Source organism: Balaenoptera musculus, chromosome 2 (genome assembly GCF_009873245.2).
Source record: "Balaenoptera musculus isolate JJ_BM4_2016_0621 chromosome 2, mBalMus1.pri.v3, whole genome shotgun sequence".
NCBI lineage: Eukaryota > Metazoa > Chordata > Mammalia > Artiodactyla > Balaenopteridae > Balaenoptera > Balaenoptera musculus.
The window spans coordinates 68,771,873-68,794,327 of record NC_045786.1 but is presented as its reverse complement, the minus strand read 5'-3'; the positions used below and the strand labels follow the sequence as shown (position 1 = coordinate 68,794,327).

The 22,455-nt window shown below is 51.8% G+C and overlaps 1 protein-coding gene across 3 annotated transcripts in view; it reads right to left on the bottom strand.

The window, feature by feature from the left end:
• IGDCC4 (immunoglobulin superfamily DCC subclass member 4) overlaps positions 1-17,865 on the bottom strand; it is a 37,564-nt gene extending 19,699 nt beyond the window's left edge. For all 3 annotated transcript variants that reach the window (XM_036844535.1, XM_036844537.1, XM_036844536.1), the window contains exons 1-4: positions 17,744-17,865; positions 8,131-8,472; positions 7,289-7,430; positions 857-993 (exon numbers count right to left, since the gene is read on the bottom strand). In XM_036844535.1, the coding sequence (XP_036700430.1) occupies positions 857-993; positions 7,289-7,430; positions 8,131-8,472; positions 17,744-17,813 (691 nt within the window). In that variant the 5' untranslated portion in view covers positions 17,814-17,865. The remainder of the gene's footprint in view (positions 1-856; positions 994-7,288; positions 7,431-8,130; positions 8,473-17,743) is intronic.
• Positions 17,866-22,455: the final 4,590 nt, after the last annotated feature.

Sequence of the window (22,455 nt, the reverse complement as noted above, 5' to 3'; positions counted from 1 at the left end):
CTGGGTCAACATGGTGAATACCCGGTTTGTCCAGCAGGTGGAGGCAGAGACCCCGGGCACGGAAGGGAGAGCGAACCAGACTCAGCGCGTCAGCTAAGCCCTAGGAAGCAGGGTAGGAGTGGAGGTGTAGGGGATGAGGAGGGGGATGGGAAGAGATGAACGGAGGGGCGGGGGTCGAGGGGAGATGCCATGGCAAAGGGAGGCAAGGGAGAGGCCCTTGTGGGAGCCCCGGAGTGAGATCTACTGAGCACCTGCTAGGCACCAGGCACTTCCCAATCTTATCTCAGCGATTCTCACCACCTCCCTGAGCTGGACATTTGATAAGGAACCCAGGGTCACGCAGATGCTGAGTAGAGAAGGCAGGATTCAAACCAGGTCGTTCTGACCCCAAAGCCTGTGTCCTTCCTACTGCATCACCCTGGGAAGGGAGATTTTCAGAGAAATGGAGAGAACACAAGCCCCAGACCATGAGGAGCCAGATGCACAGCAAGCAGGAGCAGGGTGAATCCCCTTCAGGGCACACAGAGGGCCGGGGACCAGGGCTTCAGGGCACCGACACTCCTCCACAGACGCCTCCCCCCCCCCCCCCCCCCCCCCCCCCCGTCCCCAGCCCTGGACGCTCCACCCAACTCAAGGGAACACACAGCCTCGCAGGAAGAGAGCCCTGAACTGGGAGTCTTGGGTTCCTGCCCCAGTTCTATCTCTGACTTGTTGGGTGGCCCTGCCTTCTCTGGGCTTTATCGCTTCGCCAGTCACTTATTGGAAGGCAGGCCTTGGACTACTTGAGGCCCCTCCCAGCTCCAAAATGGCCGACTCCAGAAACCCCCAGGTTTCCGCACCCAGCCAGCACCTTTACCTCTGTGGGCCACGCGCAGTAGGGCCTCCTGGCTGAAGCGCTGGTTTGCTGAGTTGGTGGCCACGCAGCGGTAGGAGCCTGCGTCACCTTCCTGAACGTCCAGGATCTGGAGGACCCCATTGGGAAGGGTGATGAGCCTTGGGAAGAGAGAGAGGGCACCCGTGAGGTGGGCAGGAGCTCCTCGGGGAGGGTAGCATGCCCAAACAGTCCTGGACCCACCTTCCCCTCTGGCCTGAAATACCTAGAGCAGTTCCCTTTCAAGCTTCACTCATAATAAAAGAAATGCAAATTAAAACTACAAGATACCGTTTTCACTTATCAGATTAGCAAAGGTCAAAAGATTTTTTAAATTTATTTATTTATTAATTTATTGGCTGCGTTGCGGTCTTCGTTGCTGTGCGCATTGCGGTCTTCGTTGCTGTGCGCGGGCTTTCTCTAGTTGCAGCGAGCGGGGGCTACTCCTCATTGCGGTGCACAGGCTTCTCATCGCGGTGGCTTCTCTTGTTGCGGAGCACAGGCTCTAGGCGTGTGGGCTTCAGTAGTTGTAGCACGCAGGCTCAGTAGTTGTGGTTCGCGGGCTCTAGAGCACAGGTTCAGTAGTTTTGGCACATGGGTTCAGTTGCTCCGCAGCATGTGGGATCTTCCAGGACCAGGGCTCAAACCCGTGTCCCCTGCATTGGCAGGCGGATTCTTAACCACTGCACCACCAGGGAAGTCCCAAAGGTCAAAAGTTTTTGTGTTTGTTTTTTAAATTTTCTTTTTGTTTTTTCTTTTTCTCTTTTGGGCCACATAGCTTGTCCAGTCTAAAGGTTTAATAACACCCTTTGTGGATGAGGGAATGGGGGAAGGCAGTCCTGTCTTGGTGGTCATGCCAAATCAATACACCCTCTTTCAAGGGCAAGCTGGTGATATCTTACGATCAAACCTGCATGTGCCTTTTGAACCAGCAACATCACTTCAAGGACTTCATCCCACAGATATTCTCGTACATGTACACAAAAATGTATGTCTAACGATATGCACTCCAGCCCTGTCTGTAATAGCAAAAGACTGGCAACAGTCCAAATGTCCATCTGTAGGGTGGGAACTAGCTAAATCGGTCTGGGTACATTCACACAATGGAATGCTAGGCAGCTGTTAAAAGGAGACAGTTCCATGTGTACTGCTATAAGACCATCTCCAAAATATGTATGGTACAGAACAGTGTGTATGTGACGTGTACACTTATATGCTTTTGCACTGAATGTCCCTGGTAATAGTGGCTATCTCTGGGGAGGGGACCTGGGATTCTGGGACCTGTCAGTGGGAGATTTAATTTTCATTAAATAACCTTCTGTATAGTTTGAATTTGTTTACCCCCTGCCTGTATTACCTCCTCTCTCCCTGATAAAATCCCTTCTATTCACACTATCTCATCTGAACCTCGAAACAAGCCCAAGAGATAGAGGGGATCACAGCCTTCATTTTAATGGTGACAAAACTAAGTCTTGGAGGGAGTAGGGTATTTTCCCAGGGTCTCACAGCTCGAGCAGAGTTAAAACTGGAACCTAGGGCTTCTGGTGCCAAATCCCACGTTCTTCTCACTTGCTTATCTCAGCAGCCATTAGATGGCTGAGAATGCCAGTGGAAGGGACGTGGTCTCCAGCAAGTCCCAGTCAACACGTACACTACTGAGGAGGGGCAGGATGGATGAGAGTGGTGTTCTCCACCCTTTTGGTGAGGGTTGGAAAGCAGTTTGGGCTAGAAGAGCCCAGAGACCTTGCTTGAGAGACAGTGCAATCCCAGGCAGGGAAGTGCCCATGGGAGCCAGGGTGGTGGGAAGCAGAATGGGCTCTGGCCCAAGCAGGGAGGGAGTGGGTCTTCCTGAGTCCTCTAGCTGTGATCCCTGCAGGGTCAGCTCGAGGATGAGAATTCTAATTTCTCACTAGAGCAAGTGGCCTGTGGATGTAGGCTAGGCCAAGGTCAGGGAGGGAATGGGGCAGCTGTGCACTTGGTGAAGATCCCTTGGCTCGTGGGGAAAGCAGGGTATGAGAAAAATCTAAACACAGGAGAAAAGAACTAGCTCAGGGGTGTTGGGAGAGAATTCTGGCCATGAGACTAGAAATCTGCTGTGGCCCAAAGACTTAGAGAAAAAACATAAACCTGCATCACTCCTTCCCTCAGCCCACAGGCAAACCCACCTCTGCCCCAGAGTCTTACCCTCAGCTCCAAGAGCTGCCCACATCAGTGCTGGGAGCCACAGGGGAGAGGGGACCAGAAGGGGAAGGGTGGTTGGAGAGAAAATCCTGGGCCAGGACCCAGCCTGTGCCATGGAAAATTTGATGGGAAATGACAAGTGGGGAAGGACAAGCAGGACCCATCTCAGAAACAAGGCCCCCATCCCCATCCAGGTCTCCTCCACCTAATATTCTCTGCCTCTAAGACCCTTCCTCCTTCCTCAGTCTCCATAGCTGTTGTCAGCAGGATTCACGCCAGGAGCTGCCCACACTTCCTAACCCCAAAGTTTCTCACTCTTTCCAGGGAAATTATGCTCCAGGTATCCAAGAGCTAATACCTCCTTTGACAAGTAACATTGCCTTAATTACGTGTGTTGAATGAATGAATGCGGGTGTGATGCTGTTGCTAGAGCCAACACAAGTGAAATGGAACCACTTTTAGTGTTCATTTAAAATCTTCTGCTTTGTTAAAATGTGTCTTAAAAAGCTCTGTCCTTGGAAGAATGTCCAAGACATATTGGTTAGTGGGGGGAAAGAATTCACAAATCAGTGTTTATGAAGCAATTCTATTTTTGGAAAATAGATAAATGATACGCTAGGATGTGTGCGGAAAGAGTCAAGTCAAGGGTGGTAACGCTCACGTCATTCGTGGGAGGTTTTCTCTGGGAGTGGGGTTACTGTGGGGCTCTTTTTTGTTGCGTTTTTAAATTTCTTGGTTACAGTGAACATTTATTAGTTTGGAAATATAAAACTTAAAAAAATTTAAATGGAAAAAAGCATGTGCCCTTGTACACTTTGTTTTGTAACTCCTGGCTCTAATATAAAAGCAGCTGTGGCATAGAGGAGAGAATTGATTCCAACATATGTGATTTTTAGCAAGTGACATCACATGTCCAGGCCTCAGGTTTCTCATCTGAAAAATGGGTTTCATAATTCCTGACTACTTCACAACCCCGACCCTGTTAATGTGTCATAAGCTCTCATTAGATAATGGTAACAGCTATCTGTGCTCAGTTTGTAGGTGACTTTTTTCCCTTTAAGTTAGTATGTTTTATCATTTTAAAATGAATTGAAATTTCAAATAAAACAAAATAGCTACTTATAGAATGAAAAGCAACCTCTAGCTAAAAGGAAGGGACCATTCTCTTTCCAAGCCTGAGCCTCAGCCTGCTGCCCGTGCCCGCAAAAGGCTACTTGGACCCAGGGATTCAAGAACAGAGGAGAAATGACAGATGCTCTGAATTTCCTGAGGGCCAAGGAGCCTCCACCCTGAGCCGTTCAGAGATCCACCCAGGGAAAAGGGACACTAGCCGAGGGTCACATGAGGCTGACAGACACGACGGGTCCTAGGAGATGGGTAGGGCAGAGGACTGGACTAGGGAGCCTGCAATAATTAAATCCATTAGTGCCATGGTTTTAAAGTGTGAGTGAATGGTGATAACAAAATGATTTCAAGTGGATCTAGGCACAGGTTTTTATTCCAGTGGTTATATATTTATTTTTATGGCTACCTTCTATTTAAGGTCAGTGCTGCTGGTTTTCCATTTTACTGCAGTGAGATAATGTTCCTTTTTAGTATGTATTAAAGTTACAAAAGAGAGAGTCGATTTGAAGAAATGTATTAAATGTTGTATAAATGGTTGAGGGATGGCCAAAAATATGACAGGGGTTTGTGAATGCCTGCGATTTGGGAAACATTGTTCTCATTGATTACTGGTTCCCATGGAAGAAAAATTATCCCCTATCATTAGAAATTAGTATAAGTATCAGGGAATTGCCTCAAGGTCTAGTGTTTACCATCAGTTCCCAAAATATGCACATAGACCCTGACAGAGTGTGCTTATTAACTGCATATGTGCACAGCCTACACCAAGGCATATGGTCTCCTTCAAATCACTGGGTTGAGTTTATGAATAGCATATTTCTATGTGAACTCTATCTGGGTATGTGTAAAAATACATACCTTGGGCATAATCAAGTTGCTGTTTTAGATATTTCTTTATTCCCCCCCACACACAATGTGCTGGGACATGTGAGCCTGGCTTATTTATAGATGAGGATCACTTTTCAGAGGACTTGGGGGCAAACACTCCCAGAGGCCAGGAACTGGCAGCTCCAGCCTCCTGGGAGAGGCCTGAACTAGATGTTGGGAGGTGAGGGAACTCCTCTGTTTGCTGAGAAACTTTGGGGTAGTAACTTCTCTGCTCTGAGCACAGCTGGACCACTCCAACTCTAAGCCAGCCTGCAACAGGAGTTTCTTCAGACCCTGTGGCTTCCCCACTCCAACCACCAAATCGTCCACCCCAGGGCTCCGCTGTCAGATACTCTCAGCACTAGCTGTGTGACCTGGGGCAATTGACTTCTGTCTCTGATCCTCAGTTCCCTCATTTAAGAGTTCAGATAACTGTATCTGCCACAGCCATACAGATAGACCTGGAAGGGGGTTCCTTATGTGTTAAGTGAAAAAAAAGAAGTTGCAATATAATCCCATTTTTGTTTTCTAAAAAAGGGTGACTGAACAAAAAATCCAGTATGTACAATATGATCCAAAATTTTAAAGAGAATATTTATAAACATACAGGGGAAAAGTCCAGAGGATAGACATCAAAACTAACAGAGGCTTTCTATGGGTGATAAGAAGACGAGCCATTTTTGTTTCTTCTTTTTTGTTTATATGAATTTGAAAAATGCATCTAATAGGAATATAAACTAAAAGTAAACAGAGGAAAATATGAAAACTAAGGAACACTTACCTTGAAGGATCATGGGAAGGATTAAGTGAGAAAACACAGCTCTAATTAAGTGAAGCCTCTTGTGACTTTTAACGCGGGGAGAGTTTTCTGCTCTCTCCCACCCTCTCTGGGGGCTGTCCCAGGAGTAGACTCTCACTTGGTTCTCACCCAACAACTCTGTCACAGCGGTGAGAGGCTCCACATTTAAAAGGCATAGAACTTGGGACTTCCCTGGTGGTCCAGTGATTAAGACTCTATGCTCCCAATGCAGCGGGCATGGGTTCGATCCATTAGGTCAGGGAACTAAGGTCCCACAAGCCATGCGGCACAGCCAGAAAAAAAAAAAAAGAGGCATAGAACTTAAAATGTCAGTGCTAGGAAGGCTGGGTTAGCATTCCCAAGGTCTCCTCCCTGGAATGCTCATTCCTAGGATGTTAACAGGGTTCCTGCAAGAGGGGCTCTGGGCAAATGAGCCTAGGAAGCATTTGGTTAAACAAGTTAAACAGGTTTCTCAGTACAGGGCTTCTCAGGGCCTTGTCAACTCCAAGAGGGAGATTTATAGGCAGTTTCCTCATCTTATTTGACCGTGGAGTACTTTTTTTTTCAAGAATCATCTTTAGGGACTAACGTTGTAAAAAAGAACACACTTTGGAAACCATGATCTAATCCAACCCACTGGATCAGTGGGGCTGACTGATCACCAAAGTCAACAGGATCACTTTTATCTTGACCTCTCACCCTTCTTCCTCACTTACAACTGTTGCGTGGTGGCAGCCGAGTCATGAGTCCAATTCCAAGACCACACATGCAAATGAGCCTCGTGCTTTCTGGACATGCTATGTGTACATCTGGGCCTTCCCAGGAGGCCGCAGTAGGGATCAGGTCCTGGGTCTAGCCTCTGCTTCTCTTCTGCCCTAGAAACCCTTCCCTAGGATTGCTCCATTGCCTTTATGGGGAGAGAGGAGGGTGAAACAGGAAGGACCTCTACAACCTGGTTATCAGATGCTGCACCCCACTGAATAGAACTGAGAGAAGAAGAGAAGTTATGCATCCAAGGTAGAAACTCCAGAGGAACCTGCAAAGGGAAACCCTCCCAGCAGCCTCTGGGCCCGGAACGAACAACAAACGTTCTGCCAATGACTCACCGTGTGACTTTGGTTAAAGCACAGCTCTTCTCTGGCCCTTGGTCTCCTTCTCAATAAGGCAAGTGGTTGGACTACATATGCTCTGAAGGACTCGATAACTGCTCTCTACCCAAGCCCCATAGCTTGGTGGGTGGCTTTCCTCCCAGGGAGCAAAAACTTCTCACCCAACTTCTCTTTGGGACCAGAAATGGGCTGAGTATCAGGTGGTGGTTGGCTCCTAAGTCAGTCTGGACAAACGGAGCCACCCTGACTCTAAGAAGCCCAGTTCCTGAGCACATGCCAGAGCCCTCCTTGGCTGCCCCCTGGGACCCACTCTCCTCTTGCCCACAGGACACTCACCGAGGCTCCTCAGGCACCGTCACCTGGTCCTTCTCCCAAGTAATGACAGGTGCTGGCAGCCCTTCGATGTGGCACTGAAACCGAGCGGTCCCGTTCTCCTCCACCGTCTGAGACTGCGGGTGCAGGGAGAAGCCTGCAAGTGCTGGGGATGAGGACAGTGAGAAAACGCAGGGACAGGAGAGGAACACAAGAAAGGAGGCCACAGCGAGCAGAGACGGGAAACATACACACACACGGACACAGAGAGGCACAGGTTGACAGAAACACATGCAAAAAAAGTTCAGACCACCGGAGACACAGTTGGAAAGAGGCAGTCGGAGAATAAGAAGTGGTGATGACTGGTCAGATGCTGCAGGCAGAATGAATTCCAAAGTCCCCCTGCCTTACATCACCATATGGTTGGACTACAGTAAGATGTGCATTTCTTCTGGCCCCCAAACTTTTTCCTGGTGATCTGTGCCTCCCGAGAACCCCCCAAGAGTGAGTGAGCTGGACAACACAGCTCGGCTCTACACACTCCACCTGCTATGGGGGTGGGGAGCACCTCTGTGCCCCTGACCCGCTTACAAACCTCTCTGGCGGGCTTCCTGGAGGAGAGCACAAGTCTAGACTCTCAAACTCACAGGGAAGGAAAACGAGGAGGAGCAGAAGAGCAGGGAAGAAGTGAGACTATTGAACAGTGAGGCAGACAATACCAGGAAGGGACCCACTGAGCAGGACAGGAGGCAGGGAAAGGGGGCGTGGCTCAGAGACAAACCTTTGTGCAAGTATCTAACTGCAGACCCCACTTCCCACACCCCACGTCTTATGGGCCTCAGCTCAGTCCAAGATGTGGCACTTACTGGCAAGCTTGACCACCGCAGCCTGGCTGGCCACCACTCCAACGGGGCTTCGGGCCAGGCAGGAATAGCTGCCCTCAATGACCTCTGAAGCCCCAGGGTCAGTGCCGTCGGGAGCTGGCAGCTGGGACAGCCACAGGGAGCCATTGGGTAGCAGGCGAAGGTGGTTGTGCTCGGGCAGGATGCCTCCATCCTTGCTCCACGTGACGCTGGGGGGGTGTCCTGCAGTAGCTGCCCCCAGACCGCAGTCCAGCACCGTGGCTTGCTCCGGGCCCAGGATCACTTGCAGCGGCCCTGCTCCACAGCTCAGTGACACGGTCGTCTTCCGGGGCAACGGCTGCTGCCCTGCGTAGAGGAGGGGACACCAGGGTCATCAGTGTGTGTCCTCCTACATGCCACAGCCTCCAGACCCCGAGTCACCCACCCCGGGTCGAGGAGGAGGGCAAACCTCAGAGAAAGAGGTCTCATGGAGAGACCTGTATCTGGATCTTGGCTCTGCCTCTGACTAACTGTGATCTTGGGCCAACGGCTGCACTTCGTTCCCATCCTTCCCCCGCTGCTCAACTTCCTCATCCACAAAATAACACAGTTCTTAGCAAAAAAGTAGAAGCAACCCAAATGCTCGATCACCTGATGAACAGATAAATATATTACTCAGCCATCAAAAGAAATTAAGTACTGATACTTGCTACAACATGAATAAACCTTGAACTTTCCTCAAAGTGAAAGAAGTCAGTTACGAAATGCCACATATTGTATGATCTCATTTCTGTGAAATGTCCAGAATAGGCAAATCCATAGAGACAGAACGTAGATTAATGGTTTCCAGGGACTGGGGAGAGGGAAGAATGAGGAGAGATGGCTAAGGGATCGAAGGTTTATTTCTTAGGTGATGAAAATGTTCTAGAATTAGATAGTGGTGATGGTTGCACAACCTTGTGAATATACTTAAAACCACTGATTTGTACACTTTAAACGGTGAATTTTGTGGTATGTGAATTGCGTCTCAATTTAAAAAGACATAGTCGTTCCTTCCTCAGAGGGCTGTTGTGAGCGGTCAATGAGATGCTGTGTGGTAAAGGAGTACAGCACAGTGGCTGGCCTGGCACAGAACTGGGGCTCAGTAATGTCATTCCCTCTCCTGGAATCCTACAGATTGTCTTGACCACTATTACCCAAACCACTTCTGCCGCAGTGACTGGAAGAGGTAAGCTCTCCTTCCTGCAGCTGATTCCCCCAAAGCCACGCAGCAAGCCAGTGCAGAACCCAGTCCCCTGACCTTCTCCAGATGCCCCAGAAGAGCCTGCAGCTCCAACACTGCCCTGGCCGCAAAGGGAAGAGCAGGAGAACAATGGAGGAAGGGAATGCCATTCCAGGGTCAAGGCAAAAACACACAAATGCCAATGTTTATCATTTTAACCAACATCTCAGCAAGGCCCAGTAACCGTTATTCATAGAGAAATACTGGTTCTCTTCCAGTTGTATCTTCCAAACGGTTGACCTGCTGCCTTCCTGTCCCATAAAAGCTCAATGGCCCAAGGTGCCCTCTTATCCTCTGGCCTGACACCTTGCTTAAAGGCACAGTGGTGCATCTGAGAGTGAGCCAGGGACAGAGGTGAGGACAATGGTCCATACTCATTACAAGGCAGGCCAGGGCTGACAGAGCCCTGTCAGGGGCACGCAGAAAGCACAATGGCTAAGGACTCCGGCGACCCTCAGTTCTAGACCCGGCTCTGTCACAGTCTAGCTGTGTGGCCTTGGGCCAGTCACTTCCACCTCTGGGCTCTAGTTTACTCAAATGTAGCGGGTGATGTCGAAGATTCTGTGATGGTAGGATTATTCAGTGAACTGGACTCACCTACTCCTGAACAGAGAGAGAACATCATCTAGACACACCCACAAAACTATAGACACGACCTGCCATACCTAAACACGTGCTCCCCCCGTCTCTGCCACACTCATCAACACCTGGACACACACATATGCCAACACTTAAACCCCTGAAGAGGATCAAGACTGAGGGGAGAAGAGAGGTCCTAACTGGCTGAGATAAGGAGGCCAGGGCAGAATCCAGGCCTCTGACACCACAGTGGGAAGGACAGACAGACAGGGTCTGAACAGGCCTCTGCCCTTCTTAAAAGCTCCGCTGGCACCTCCAGCTACACAACTGGGCTCAGCATTACTAGTGGGTGCAGCGAGGAGAAGGCAGCCCTTGCCCTCACCCAGTTTCCAGTCTAACTGGGGAAGCCAAACTGGCATTCGCATCACTGAGGGCCATGTGCTGGGGTGGAAAGAGCATCTGACCTTGGGGCAGAAGATCAAGGTTCCAGCCTGGCTGCTCCACCTACCAGCTATGTGACGAGCCACTTTACCTCTCTGGGGCCCAGTTTCCACATCTGTAAAAATGAAGGCGATACTATGGAGCCTGTGAGGATTAAACAAGATGATGTAGGTCAGGTCTCCAGCCCAGAGCCTAACGGGCATCAGTCAAAGAATGGGAGCTCATTCTTTAAAGGCACTTCGTAAACTGGAAAGGGATGTACAAATGCAAATCGCTATTCTTAACATCCAGTCCCTTCCCTATCTGAGGCCCTGGATTCTGATGCAAACACGGTGGGGGTAAGGCCAGCCCGGGCTCTCAGCCCAGTGGCTTCCAATTGCCCCATTCCAGCCGCTGAGCAGTCGGTTTGAGTTTCAGGGGAGAAAAGCCCCACATGACACGAATCCCTGAGCCCTCCGGCAGCCTCCCTACCCCCCAAAGCACGTCCGGGGCTTGGAAAATCCCCCGCTGCGCTGAACAAACAATGTGAACAGTTGGGGCCCGAGCAGCTGCTGGGTCTGTCAGCAGCCCGGGCTCCGGCGGGCAGGACGGCGGCCAGAGGGGCCGGGGCTTGCTGGGGAGCCCAGAGGAGGCTCCGATTCCCTTCCTGAATATTCATGGATCAGCAGATGTCTGGCTGCCCCACCTCGGAGGAGCCCAGCACCAACAAGGCGAGGCGGAATGGGAAACCAACAGGGATGTAGATGTGGGGAGAACCCGGGATCCCTGGGGGGGTACAGGGCTGTGCCAGGAGCCCAAGCCGGCCCACGTTGATGGAAACGTATGCAGAGCCTGAGATTGCTCATTTTATAGATGGGGAAACCGAGGCCCAAAAGGGGAGGTTCTCACCTCTCTGGGAGACAGTCTGAGGAAACTGTTCTTCTTGGACATCCTGGGCATGAACGCAGCATTGAGGAGACAGTTGCTCCCAAATAAGAGGGTTCTCTCTGCCCCAGCACCCAACCCAACTTCTGTGCCCAGGACGTGCATCCTTAGGGGCTCACCTCAGGTGCCACATCCCTCCGTGAAGCTGCCCCTGCCTTCCCCAGGGAAGGGTTTTCCTGGGTCTCACATCATGTAGCCACTTGGAGGTCCCTTACCCATTCTTCCTCTTGCCTTCTTGCCTAAGGCGGACCATGGGATGTGGCGGGACAAGCCTTGGCCTGGGGTCAGAGTTCTGGGTCCATCATGGGTTGTATGACATTAGGTCCGCTTTCCTCCTTTCAGCCTCGGTTTCCCCAGTCTTAAAATGAAGAGTTGCCACATTTCTCATTTTCACCAAAATTCTCCCAGCAGCAGAGGAGAACGTACTCAGGAGGCTTGCTGACTACCTGAAATGTTTTTATTTTTAAACCTCTGGCACATTTTGCATCCTATTCCATTACACAGCAGTGTTTGTTTTAATGTAAATGTGGTTCCTACACCACCAAATCTTTTTGGAAAAGTGATGCTCTGGGGAGTGGACCTTGTTTGTCCAGTGGTTTCGTGGCTGCCCCTTTCCTGCCACCCCCCAGTCCCCTGTCATGGAGGACCACCAAGCCCCTCCCAGGAGCACTTCTCAGTGCTCCCTCTAAGTACTGGGTGGACATAGTGGACACTTGCTGTTGGCCAGCTTTCTGCCTCGAGGGGAACTCCCTCTCCCACAATCCCTTTTCCTCAGTCTCCTCGGTGGGACCCTGCCAGAAACATGGAGCTTCTATGCTTAGGAGCCCCAGGGCCATCTCTCAATCTCCTTCTTCTGACATTATTTTACCCATTTACAGGATAAATTAGATTTTATGAGGCCAATTAGAACCCAGACAGAAAGGAGATTCGCTGCTGAGCCCCAGGGCCAGCTCAGTGCTGTTCCGTGGGACTAGTGCGGGCCTGGCATAAGCCAGGGTTCCATTCTTCAGTGAACTCTCAGGAGAGAGGCTGGGACTGGGGCATGGGGTGGGGGACAAAGCCGAGATGCCTCCTTCATTAAGCCAAGAACTTGCCACAAACATCAATGCCTTGTCATTTTTGAATTTCAGGGCCCACCAGATCTACAGCTTGTTTTCGGTCCACATGGGCAATTCTCCATGACGCCATCACCACTCTCCTCTCCCAGGAGACACAAGTCAGTTTCTTCCAGAAACCTCCTTCCCCGCCCCCCACCTTGGCCACCTCCCTTACCACACACTAAGCCCCTCCCACAACAGCTGGAAGGAGAGCTTGGGACGGTTGCCTGGGACACAGGGAAGGCAGCGTTCCCTTCATCTGTGATCCTCAGGAGACAGGCTCAGCCTCAGCAGACTTGAGAGCAAAGCCACTCAGCTTGACCTGCCTACCTCCTGTTCCCTGTCACCCTGGGTCCCCGCCAGACTAAACCACTTCCCGTTCTCTGAAAGCACACTGCTGTTCCATGCGTTGCCTATGCTGCTCCCTCTTCCTTCAGTAGCTGTGCCATCCTGGGTTCTGATTTAGATGCCTCTCCTTTTTTTCTGCCCCATAGGACCCTGGGCACCTGGGTCATTGCAACTAGCACTCTAGATTTTTGACTTGTCTTTCTGCCAGTGAGGCAACAAGCCCAAGATTATTGTCCTAGTCAGCATTCTAATTCCCTAGGACCTAAAACACTGTCTGGCACATAGTAGGCACTCAATAAACAGTTCTTGAACAGATGAGTGGACATGCGGAGACACACTCAAAAAGATACAACACAGAGCCCCTCGTGCTTTTCCAAGCCTCAACTTCCTTATCTGGAAAAATTATAGGAACTCCCTTCAGGGCTCGGGATAATGTGGATAATATACGTGGAAACTGCCTAGCATACTATGTGGCACCTATGAGACACGTAACAAAATGCTTAAAAAGCACCAAGACAGGGAACTCCCTGGTGGTCTGGTGGTTAGGACTCCACGTTTTCACTGTCGTGGGCCCAAGTTCCATCCCTGGTCAGGGCACTAAGGACTAAGATCCTGCAAGCCGCCTGGCGCGGCCAAAAAATAAATTTAAAAAAAAAAAAAAAAGCACCGAGACACAACAGCAAACTCACATTGAAAGAAACTCTTGAACTTGAACATTACCAGGACTGGGGAGCTCACTACCTCACCTCTTCTGCTATATGGATAGTCTGATTAAAAATACCTTCCTTAGACGCAAGAGGGAGGAGATATGGGGATATATGTATATGTATAGCTGACTCACTTTGTTATAAAGCAGAAACTAACACACCATTGTAAAGCAATTATACTCCAATAAAGATGTTTAAAAAAAAAATACCTTCCTTGTGTGCCCAACCTTGTCTCTCTTATGCTCCATTCATTTGCCAGAGCTCCAAACTATGTGACAAGATAATGAGCCCCTTATCTAACCATCTGGAAGTCTTGGCTCTGCACCAGCTTCCACGCTCAGGTCTGCACCTGAGAGAGAATTTACTGAGCCTCTGCTTCCCGGACCACAGTGACCCCACAGCCCCTCAAATCCAGAGGAATGCCTCAGCCTCAGCAGTGAGGCACTAGTAGCTGGCAGCCCAGCCAGCCCCAAGGACAAGGATTCCATTTCTCTGCATGTCAGGCCCAGGTCATCCTCTCTCTGGTTTTCTTCTCTCCCCCCAGGTGCTGTCACCTGCCTCTGACCAGGCTGGGGCTGGGGTCCTCCCCCGTCAGAGCCACTCTTCCTCTTCCTTCCCCCCAACCCGAGGAGCTGGGAGCCCCCAGGCCTGCTTGGCAATGACATCTGTTCTGCATCTGGAATTCTGTGTCAAGTCTGGTTTCTGTACCTCAGAAACAGCGGAGGCAGAACAGGATGCAGTGGGTGGGGATGGGTGGAGCAGAGTGGATTCCAGAGCCCAGAACCAAACACACCACCTGAGGGGGGCCAAGCCCAAAGTTGTTGATAACTTCTCATGTGAGGGGGAGAGGGTGAAGAGAGACTGAACTTGGGTTCATGTGTACCAAATCCCGGGAAAGTATGGCTGCTCCAAGAGCCAGGAGACTGGTTCAAGTCCCAGTTCAGTCCCCATCCATGTAACTCTGGGAAGTCACTCAGTTTTCTCATCTGTAAAATGGGTTCATGCTAAAATTATTTCTAAGTTCCCCTCAGCGCTGACATTCAATGACGCTAATTGTGGGATTACTCAACTTGAAACAACGTACCTTTAGGAGAAAAGAAAGGAAATGCTGATTTACACATAATGTATGATTACTTGGGCCATGAAAATACATACAGGATCAATGAAGGTTTAGATAACTTCTGGATTATTTAGATTCACTATTAAGAGAAACTATTGGGTTGGCCAAAAAATTTGTTCAGGTTTTCCGTAACATTTTTCTTATGGAAAAACCCGAACGAACTTTTTGGCCAACACAATATATTTGACCTGGTTCCTAACCTCCAAGATGAGGTCAGAGAGGGCCCCAACACCCCAACTAACTGAAGTTGGTCTCTGAGCTTCTGGGCTGAGAAAGGGATGGAGGGGGGAGTTTCCCCGGTGAGGAGAAAGCAGCTCTCTTGTTCTTAGAGCCCTCCTGCTACTGACCTTTGGCATCACCACGCCCCAAATTCTGACTGGGTGGAAGGGAGAGCCCCACTTCTTGCATGTGGTGAAAACAGAGCACTCGGCATCCCACCACCACCCCCAGACACGAGTCCCATTCGCATACATCTCCCCAGTTCCCAAGCCCTGACCCAAGAGCAGTGTTTGGGGGAGACGGGCAGTCACTATCTTGACTCCAACACCAGCCCTTCATTTTGCCATGTCGAGGCTGCTGAAGTGTCTATTATTTTTTACTTCTCTCTCCTTCACTCCCTACAAACTCACTCTATCCTCACATCCTGCCGATTCTACTTCCTAAATATCTCTAGAATCCACTGTGGCCATCCCAATTGCCACTACTCTAGTTGCCAGCAACACCCTCTCTTCTGGATTACTACCACAGCCTCCCAAGCTTCAGCTTCCTGCCTCCACCCTGTCCAATCATTCTCCACATCAGCTGGAGTGAGCTGATGCAAAGCTGATCTTAAAACCCTCCAAGGGCTCATGCAGGCTCTCAGGCCAGAAACCTTGGTGGGGCTTACAAGCCCCTTCATGAGTTGGGTCCAGCCTCCATCTTCAGCCTTCTCTTTTGACACTCTGTGGCCCCTGTCCTATTCCTCTCTAACCTGCCCCACCCTCCTGCCTTGTGCTCTAAACTCCAGCCAGATTTAGCTTCACTCAGCGGTCTAAACGAAGTCACCCCTGAGCGTTTGCACATGCTGTTCTCTCTGAAAAACTCTCCCCATCATCACTCTCCTGCAGGGCCAACTGACCCTCTGCAGTGAGCTCTATTATTTACCGCTTCCTGGAGGAAGCCTTTCCTGACCTTTCTAGACTACCTGTCAGTCTCCTCCTTATTTACTATATTTCAGGCACCAGTCACGTGCTAGCCGAAAAGGGTACTCAGTAAATATTTGTTGAATGAATGAATAAATGGCCTCCGTCCAGATTGGGGAGTCTAGTCAGAACTCTATAGGAGTGTCCCCAGGCCTGACGAGCTTTGCACACTCAAAGGATTTAGGACTGAGGGCGAGCAGAGTAGTTGCTTCAGCCACGCACACTGCTGCCAAGGGAGCCCCAGCTCGGGCCCTGCCCCTGCCTTGTGCACTCGGGAGCCCCAGAGAGGAAACTGAGCCCCTCGCAGGGAGGCCCCACCGTTACTCCATAATGCCCGAGCGAGTGCAGTTCCCAGCCCTGATTCCGCTTTGCTAGATGACCCCAGCCCGGTCCGGAGCTCTCAGAAGAGCATTAGAGGGTGGGCCCAACTATTCGTTAATCCCCTGGCCTCCAGAACAGACGCCTCTCTGGCACTTCCCCTCCCCCTCCACCTGACAACCCCAGGCCCCCCACTTCTCTAGCCTAGCCGCCGGGACCCCGCCCCCAGGCGGCCTCCTGCCGGGTCCGCAGTCAGGTCTGAAAAGGGGCGTGTCTTTGTAGGCAGAGAAGGGGTCCGAGTAGTTCCCGAGACTTTCCCACCCGCTGTTTGGGCTTCCTGGAGATGGGCCGGGGCGGGCCAGGCGGAGGCTCCTTCCCCCCTCCGCCGTCCCTGCCTCCCTCCCACGTGGCCTGGCTGAGTCTCTCTGGAAAGCCACAGCAGCTGGAGAGAAATCCCCCTCCCCACCCCCACCGTCAAGTCCCTCCCCGACTGGCTCCGGACACATCCTCAGCTCCCCCCTCGGCTGGGAAGGCGAGAACTAGGCGAACAAAGCGGGCAGCCCATCCCCCTCCCCAGCCCTACCAACCACCTTCCCCTTGGGCCGCCCCGAAACGCACACAGGACCGAAAGGGAGAGGGCTGGGGGTGGAAGAAGGCTCCCTAGGCAGAGACGCTTGGGACTCCGTCACCCCATCCCCAGCCCTCTCTCCAGCGAGGACAACCCTGACTCTTACCCACCCTCACATCGCACTGAGGTGGGGGGTTGGAGGAGGCCTTGCTGACCCCGTCCACGCTTCTCAGATCTGCCCCTGGGGGTGGGGCAGGAGTGACACGCGTCCCATCCTGAGAGCGGGTGCCGTACACGTCCACGAAAGCAACTGGTTTCCTGCGCCCTCCCCCAGCCCACTCCCGGCCTCGGGTTCGGAGGGGGCAACACTCCCGCACTCCCCACCCCCTCCGCCCAGCCCCACCCAGCTTCAGGGACCACACCCACCGGACAAAGTTGAGTATTTTATCACCACTATTCCCAGTCAATCCGCAATCTCATGCTTCTGTCCCCCCACCAAGGGCATGGACACTCTCCGAAAGCCAAGGCCAAATATTAGCTCAGCCCCATAAACACAATTACACACGCTCTCGACACACAAATGGAGGTGCAGACACACCTCCCCACACCCCCCCTCTTTACACTCCCAACCCGGAGACACGCGCGGTAAAGGCAGAGCCCGCCCCGCACAAACCACCGGCACCTCAGCCACGGTCCGCAATGCCACGCCGCGACCGGCCACGCGCTGCGGACACATACGCCCCGCAGAAGCCCCCTCCCCACTCTTTGCACGCGGTCGCGCGCGCCCGCGCGCACACACACACACACACACACTCACACACTCACTCCGGACTCCGCAGACCAAGGACACACACCCCCTGCGGACAAGTACGCGCCGCAAACGTCCCCGGCCGCGGCTCGCAGACCCCAAAGCGCAAGCATCGCGGGCACAAGGACGCGCAGCCCGCGCCCCACGGCCCCCGCGCTCGCTCGGGACTCGGGACGCGCCGGCCCCACAGCCGGCGCAGCCCCGGGTGCCGACGCATAGTCACCCCGCAGCCGCTCCCGCCACCGCCTCGGCGCCCGCCCTTACCGCGCGCGGCCAGCAGGCAGAAGGTCAGCGCGATGAGCCCGCCGCCGCGGCCAGCGTCCCCCCGCGCCATGGGGCCGGGCCCGGGCTGCCGCCGCCGCCGCCGCCTCCTCCCCGCGCCTCGGCCGCCGCTGCCGGGGGAGGGCGCGCCGGGCTTCAGTGGCCCGGGGAGGCGCGGCGCCGCGGGCGGGGGCGCGGCCTCGGGGGCCCCGGCCCGAGCGGGGGCCGGCGCGGGGGCCCGGGCTGCCGCCGGCTCGCCCGCCCCTCCATCGCCATCTTGGGCGAGCAGCCCGGACGGGGGCGCCCAGCGAGCGCGGCCGGTCGGGCCCCGCAGGGGACCCTGGCCCGCGCGCTGTGACCTGCGCCGCGCAGGGGCTCAGCTCTGCTGGGGTCTGCGCCCCTCTGCCTCGCCCTCTCCGGGTCGCCGTGGCCCCTCCATTTGGGCAGCTTGTTTCTGGGTCTGTCTCTTCGTCTCTCTGTCTCTGGGTCTCGGGGTCTCTTTCTGCCTCGGGGTCTCTTTTCTCTGCCGCTGCCTCAGGGTCTCCAACATCTCGGTTCCAAGCTCACTGGAGGCAGATTCAAGGCCTGGGTTTCTGTCCGATGACCCCATCTTGCCACTTGAGCCAGTCCATTCCAGCCCAGGTCCTGGCCTGACTCCTCATTAGCTTCTCCACCGGCAGACCCGCTGAGGACATGGCGGTTCCCTCCGCATCCCCATTTATATTGCCATTCCAAGCTGATGGCTTCTCTTGACCTGCTTCTTTTGCTCTTGGAATAACCAACCCCAGCAGGGCATTTACTCTACCCCAAGCACTGCCACACTCAGACCACTCTGCAACCCTGGGAGAGACAAGGAAGGTTTGATTGCTCCCATCTTTACATGCAGGGAAACTGAGGCTGGAGAAGGTGAAGTGACTTGCTTAAGGACCCGAGGCTAGGGAGCAGCAGATGCAGGACCTGAACCCTGATTTTCTGACTCCAGAAGGTCATTTCCCACTCATTTTTCAACTGTGCTTTCTCTGTCCTAGCCAGACTGGTTGTCTCAGTATCCCACAAACAGTTCTTTTTCTAAAGCCAGGGATTCAATGATCAGGCAAAGTGTAGGGAGAGGAGTACAGATTGAATGACCTATTTAATGTCCTTTCCAAGACCAAGACGCCATGGTTCTTCATCCCCTCTACCTCCAGTGTTCCCATGGCTTACAGCCATTTTGTCTCTGTACCCAGAAGGTACTTTACCCATCTGTTGCTAGCTAACCCTCAATAATGACCAGCACTTTGCAAGTCTAACGGGATCTGGCATTTATTCATTCATTGCCAGGCCCATCAGCAGCATTTGACTTAGCCCATCACTCCTACTTGTTTCTCTTAGTGGTCTCATCTGGTCATCAAGGCTTTAAATTACATCTTTATGCTGAAGATGCCTACATTTATATCTCAGCCTGGACCATCTCCCCTGAACTCCAGACTTGTGTATCCATCTACCTGTTCAACATTTCCATTGGCTAATAGGCATCTCAAATTTAACCTGTCCAGGGAATTCCCTGGTGGTCCAGAGGTTAGGACTCCGTTTTTTCACTGCCGGGGAACTAAGATCCCTGCAAGCCGCTCAGCTTGGCCAAAAAATTTTAAAAAACAAAAACAAATTTAACAGGTCCCAAGCTGAGCTCTGATCCTCCCTATTAAACCTGCTTCTCCCACAGTCTCCCCCATCTCAGATCCTAGCAGCTCCATCCTTCCTGATGCTCAGGTCAGAAACATTGGAGCCATCCTTAACTCTTCACTTTCACATCCTTCACACTTCACCTTCCTGCTACCACCTTGATCCAAGCACCATCACCTTTCACCTGGATTGTCACAATAGGCCCCTCACTTGTTTATGTCATTCTCCCCCTTCAGTCTTTTCTCAATATAGCATCGAGTGATCCCATTAAAATGGGAACGAGATCATGCCACTTCTCTGCTCAAAACCCACCAGTGCCTCCTAGCTCTGAGCAAAAGCTAAAGTCCTTCTTATGACCGGAAAGCTTATGTGATCTGGAGGGCTGTTTTACCTCTCTGACCTCACCTCCTATGCCATCCCCTTTGCTCACTGCCTCTCCAGCCACACCAGCCTCCTTGCTGTAACTTGATAGCAGTCAGTCCCCTCCCTCCAGCCTCTAGACCTTTGCCCAGCTAGTGCAGGTCTGGAACTCTGTCCTCCACCCCTCATATCCTCACAACTCCCCCGCCCCACTCTCCCTATATCTCGACCTTTTTTTTTTTTTTTTTTTGGGTGTTCATTGCTGCGCAGTGGCTTTCACTAGTTGTGGTGAGCGGTGGCTACTCTTCATTGAGGTGCAAGGGCTTCTCATTGCAGAGCACGGGCTCTAGGCGTGCGGGCTTCAGTAGTTGTGGCTCGCGGGCTCAGTAGTTGTGACACACGGGCTTAGTAGTTGTGGCACACGGGCTTAGTTGCTCCTCGGCATGTGGGATCTTCCCGGACCAGGGATCGAACCCACGTGCCCTGCATTGGCAGGCGGATTCTTAACTACTGCGCCACCAGGGAAGTCCCTATCCCCCGTCTTTCTAACATGCTCTACGTTTTACTTATTTTACTTGTAGTCTGTCCTCCCAACCAGAAAGTGGGCTTTGTAAGGACAGGGATTTTTGTGTGCTGGGTTCACTGCTGAATTCTAAGCATCTTGACCAGTATCTGACACTGTGTAGGTGCCAGGGGGCCAGGATAAAAGATACAAGTCACTTCTCACAGGGACAGTTGTGTCCTAAGTGGCATGCGGTGGCAGGGAGAATGGGAGCAAGAGAAGGAAGGACTAACCGTGTGTGGTGGGGGACTGTTGAGGGAAAAGTCTTCACAGAATTGTTGATTGTTTTAGATGTTTGACCTAGGTCTTGACAATTTAAGGAGGGAAGAACTGATGGTGGGGGAAGAAACACTCTGTGCAGAGGCCCTGTGTGTGGCATGAGGGCACAGGAAATGGCAGAGCCAATAATTAACTGCATTGATATTCACGGGTCACCTGTTATGGGTCAGGCCCCGGGCACTGGGAGCAGGGCGGTGAACAAGATGGTTCTTGCCTGCATGGTGCTTAGTCTGAGAAGTGAGTCTACTTAGCCTATAGATAAGTAGACAGGCAACTATAGTACTGTGTGATACAGGCTGGGATTGGGTGCAGGGAGGAAGGGCACCCAGGCCAAACTTGGGGAAGCCAGAGAAAGCTTCTGGAGGAAACAAATACCTGAACCAGTATAAGCAGAATGTAGGAGGTGTGAACTGGGCAGGAGGGTAGGGGTGGGAGATGAAGCCAAACAGGGAGACCGGGGCTAGGTGAGCAGTCCTTGCATGTTGCCTAGAAAGCAGTTGATCAATCGAATGGATAAATGAACAAACAATCTGTCACCACATAAAGAGTGCCACTAATTCCATAAGCCACACACACAAATCCAATTAATTTCTGTGCATTCATATCTTAGCACACAGGCTATGGGCGGGGAGCAGGTGTGAGGTGTGACAGGCTCAGGCCAGCCAAACCCAGTGTAGGGAAGAAGAGCCATGGTTCTCGTCCTGCCTCTGTTACAGACTTGCTCTGGGACCTTGGACAACTTCCTTCCTCTCCCTGAGCCTCAGCTGCATCACTGAGAAAAATAAGAGGGCTGGGCGATGATGCACATTTCTAACCAGGAGTTCCAAAGAGTTCACACCATTAAAAGTGAATATGGCACTGGTCTTAATTTCTTTCTTTTTAAATCAATCAATAGGGCTTCCCTGGTGGCACAGTGGTTAAGAATCCACCTGCCAATGCAGGGGACATGGGTTCGAGCCCTGGTCCGGGAAGATCCCACATGCCGTGGAACAACTAAACCCGTGCGCCGCAACTACTGAAGCCCGCGTGCCTAGAGCCCGTGCTCCGCAACAAGAGAAGCCACCGTAATGAGAAGCCCGCGCACCGCAACGAACAGTAGCCCCCGCTCTCCACAACTAGAGAAAGCCCACGCACAGCAACGAAGACCCAACACAGCCAAAAACAAATAAATAAAATAAACAAATTTATTAAAAATAAATAAATAAAGTATTCTATTATTTTCCCCTTTCAAATGGTACCATGGAACACCTCCAGGTGCGTGTGTGGTGCGGGGGGGGTGTTCATGGGTGGAGGGCCGATGGACACTGTCACGGTTTCTACCATTAAACAGCTTAAATTGTTTTCAATCTTAGTTATTTATGGGTTGTTTAATTAATAGCCACGTTGGACCACGAGATCTATGACAGGAAGTATGAGGAGTACTGATGGCTAAACTACAAAACTCTAATGCTGAGGAGAGAATGATAATTTTGCAAATTTACCTCTGGTTGATCATCATCGGAAAAGAATGTTACAGCCTTCTAATCAAAAGTCATTATTGAGGGACCTCCCTGGTGGAACAGTGGATAGGACTCCGCGCTCGCCATGCAGGGGGCCCAGGTTTCGATGCCTGGTCAGGGAACTAGATCCCACATGCCTGCTGCAACTAAGAGTTCGCATGCCGCAACTAAAGAGCCCGCCTGCCGCAACTAAGACCTGGTGCATCCAAATAAATAAATATTAAAAACAACAACAACAAAGTCATTAGTGACTAATATGTCAAAAGCCAGTGTTTAAAAAAATAAAATCTAATGATAATTCAATCTAATCTGGCTTTTTATTTACCAGAAAGTCAGACCGACTGTATCTGTAA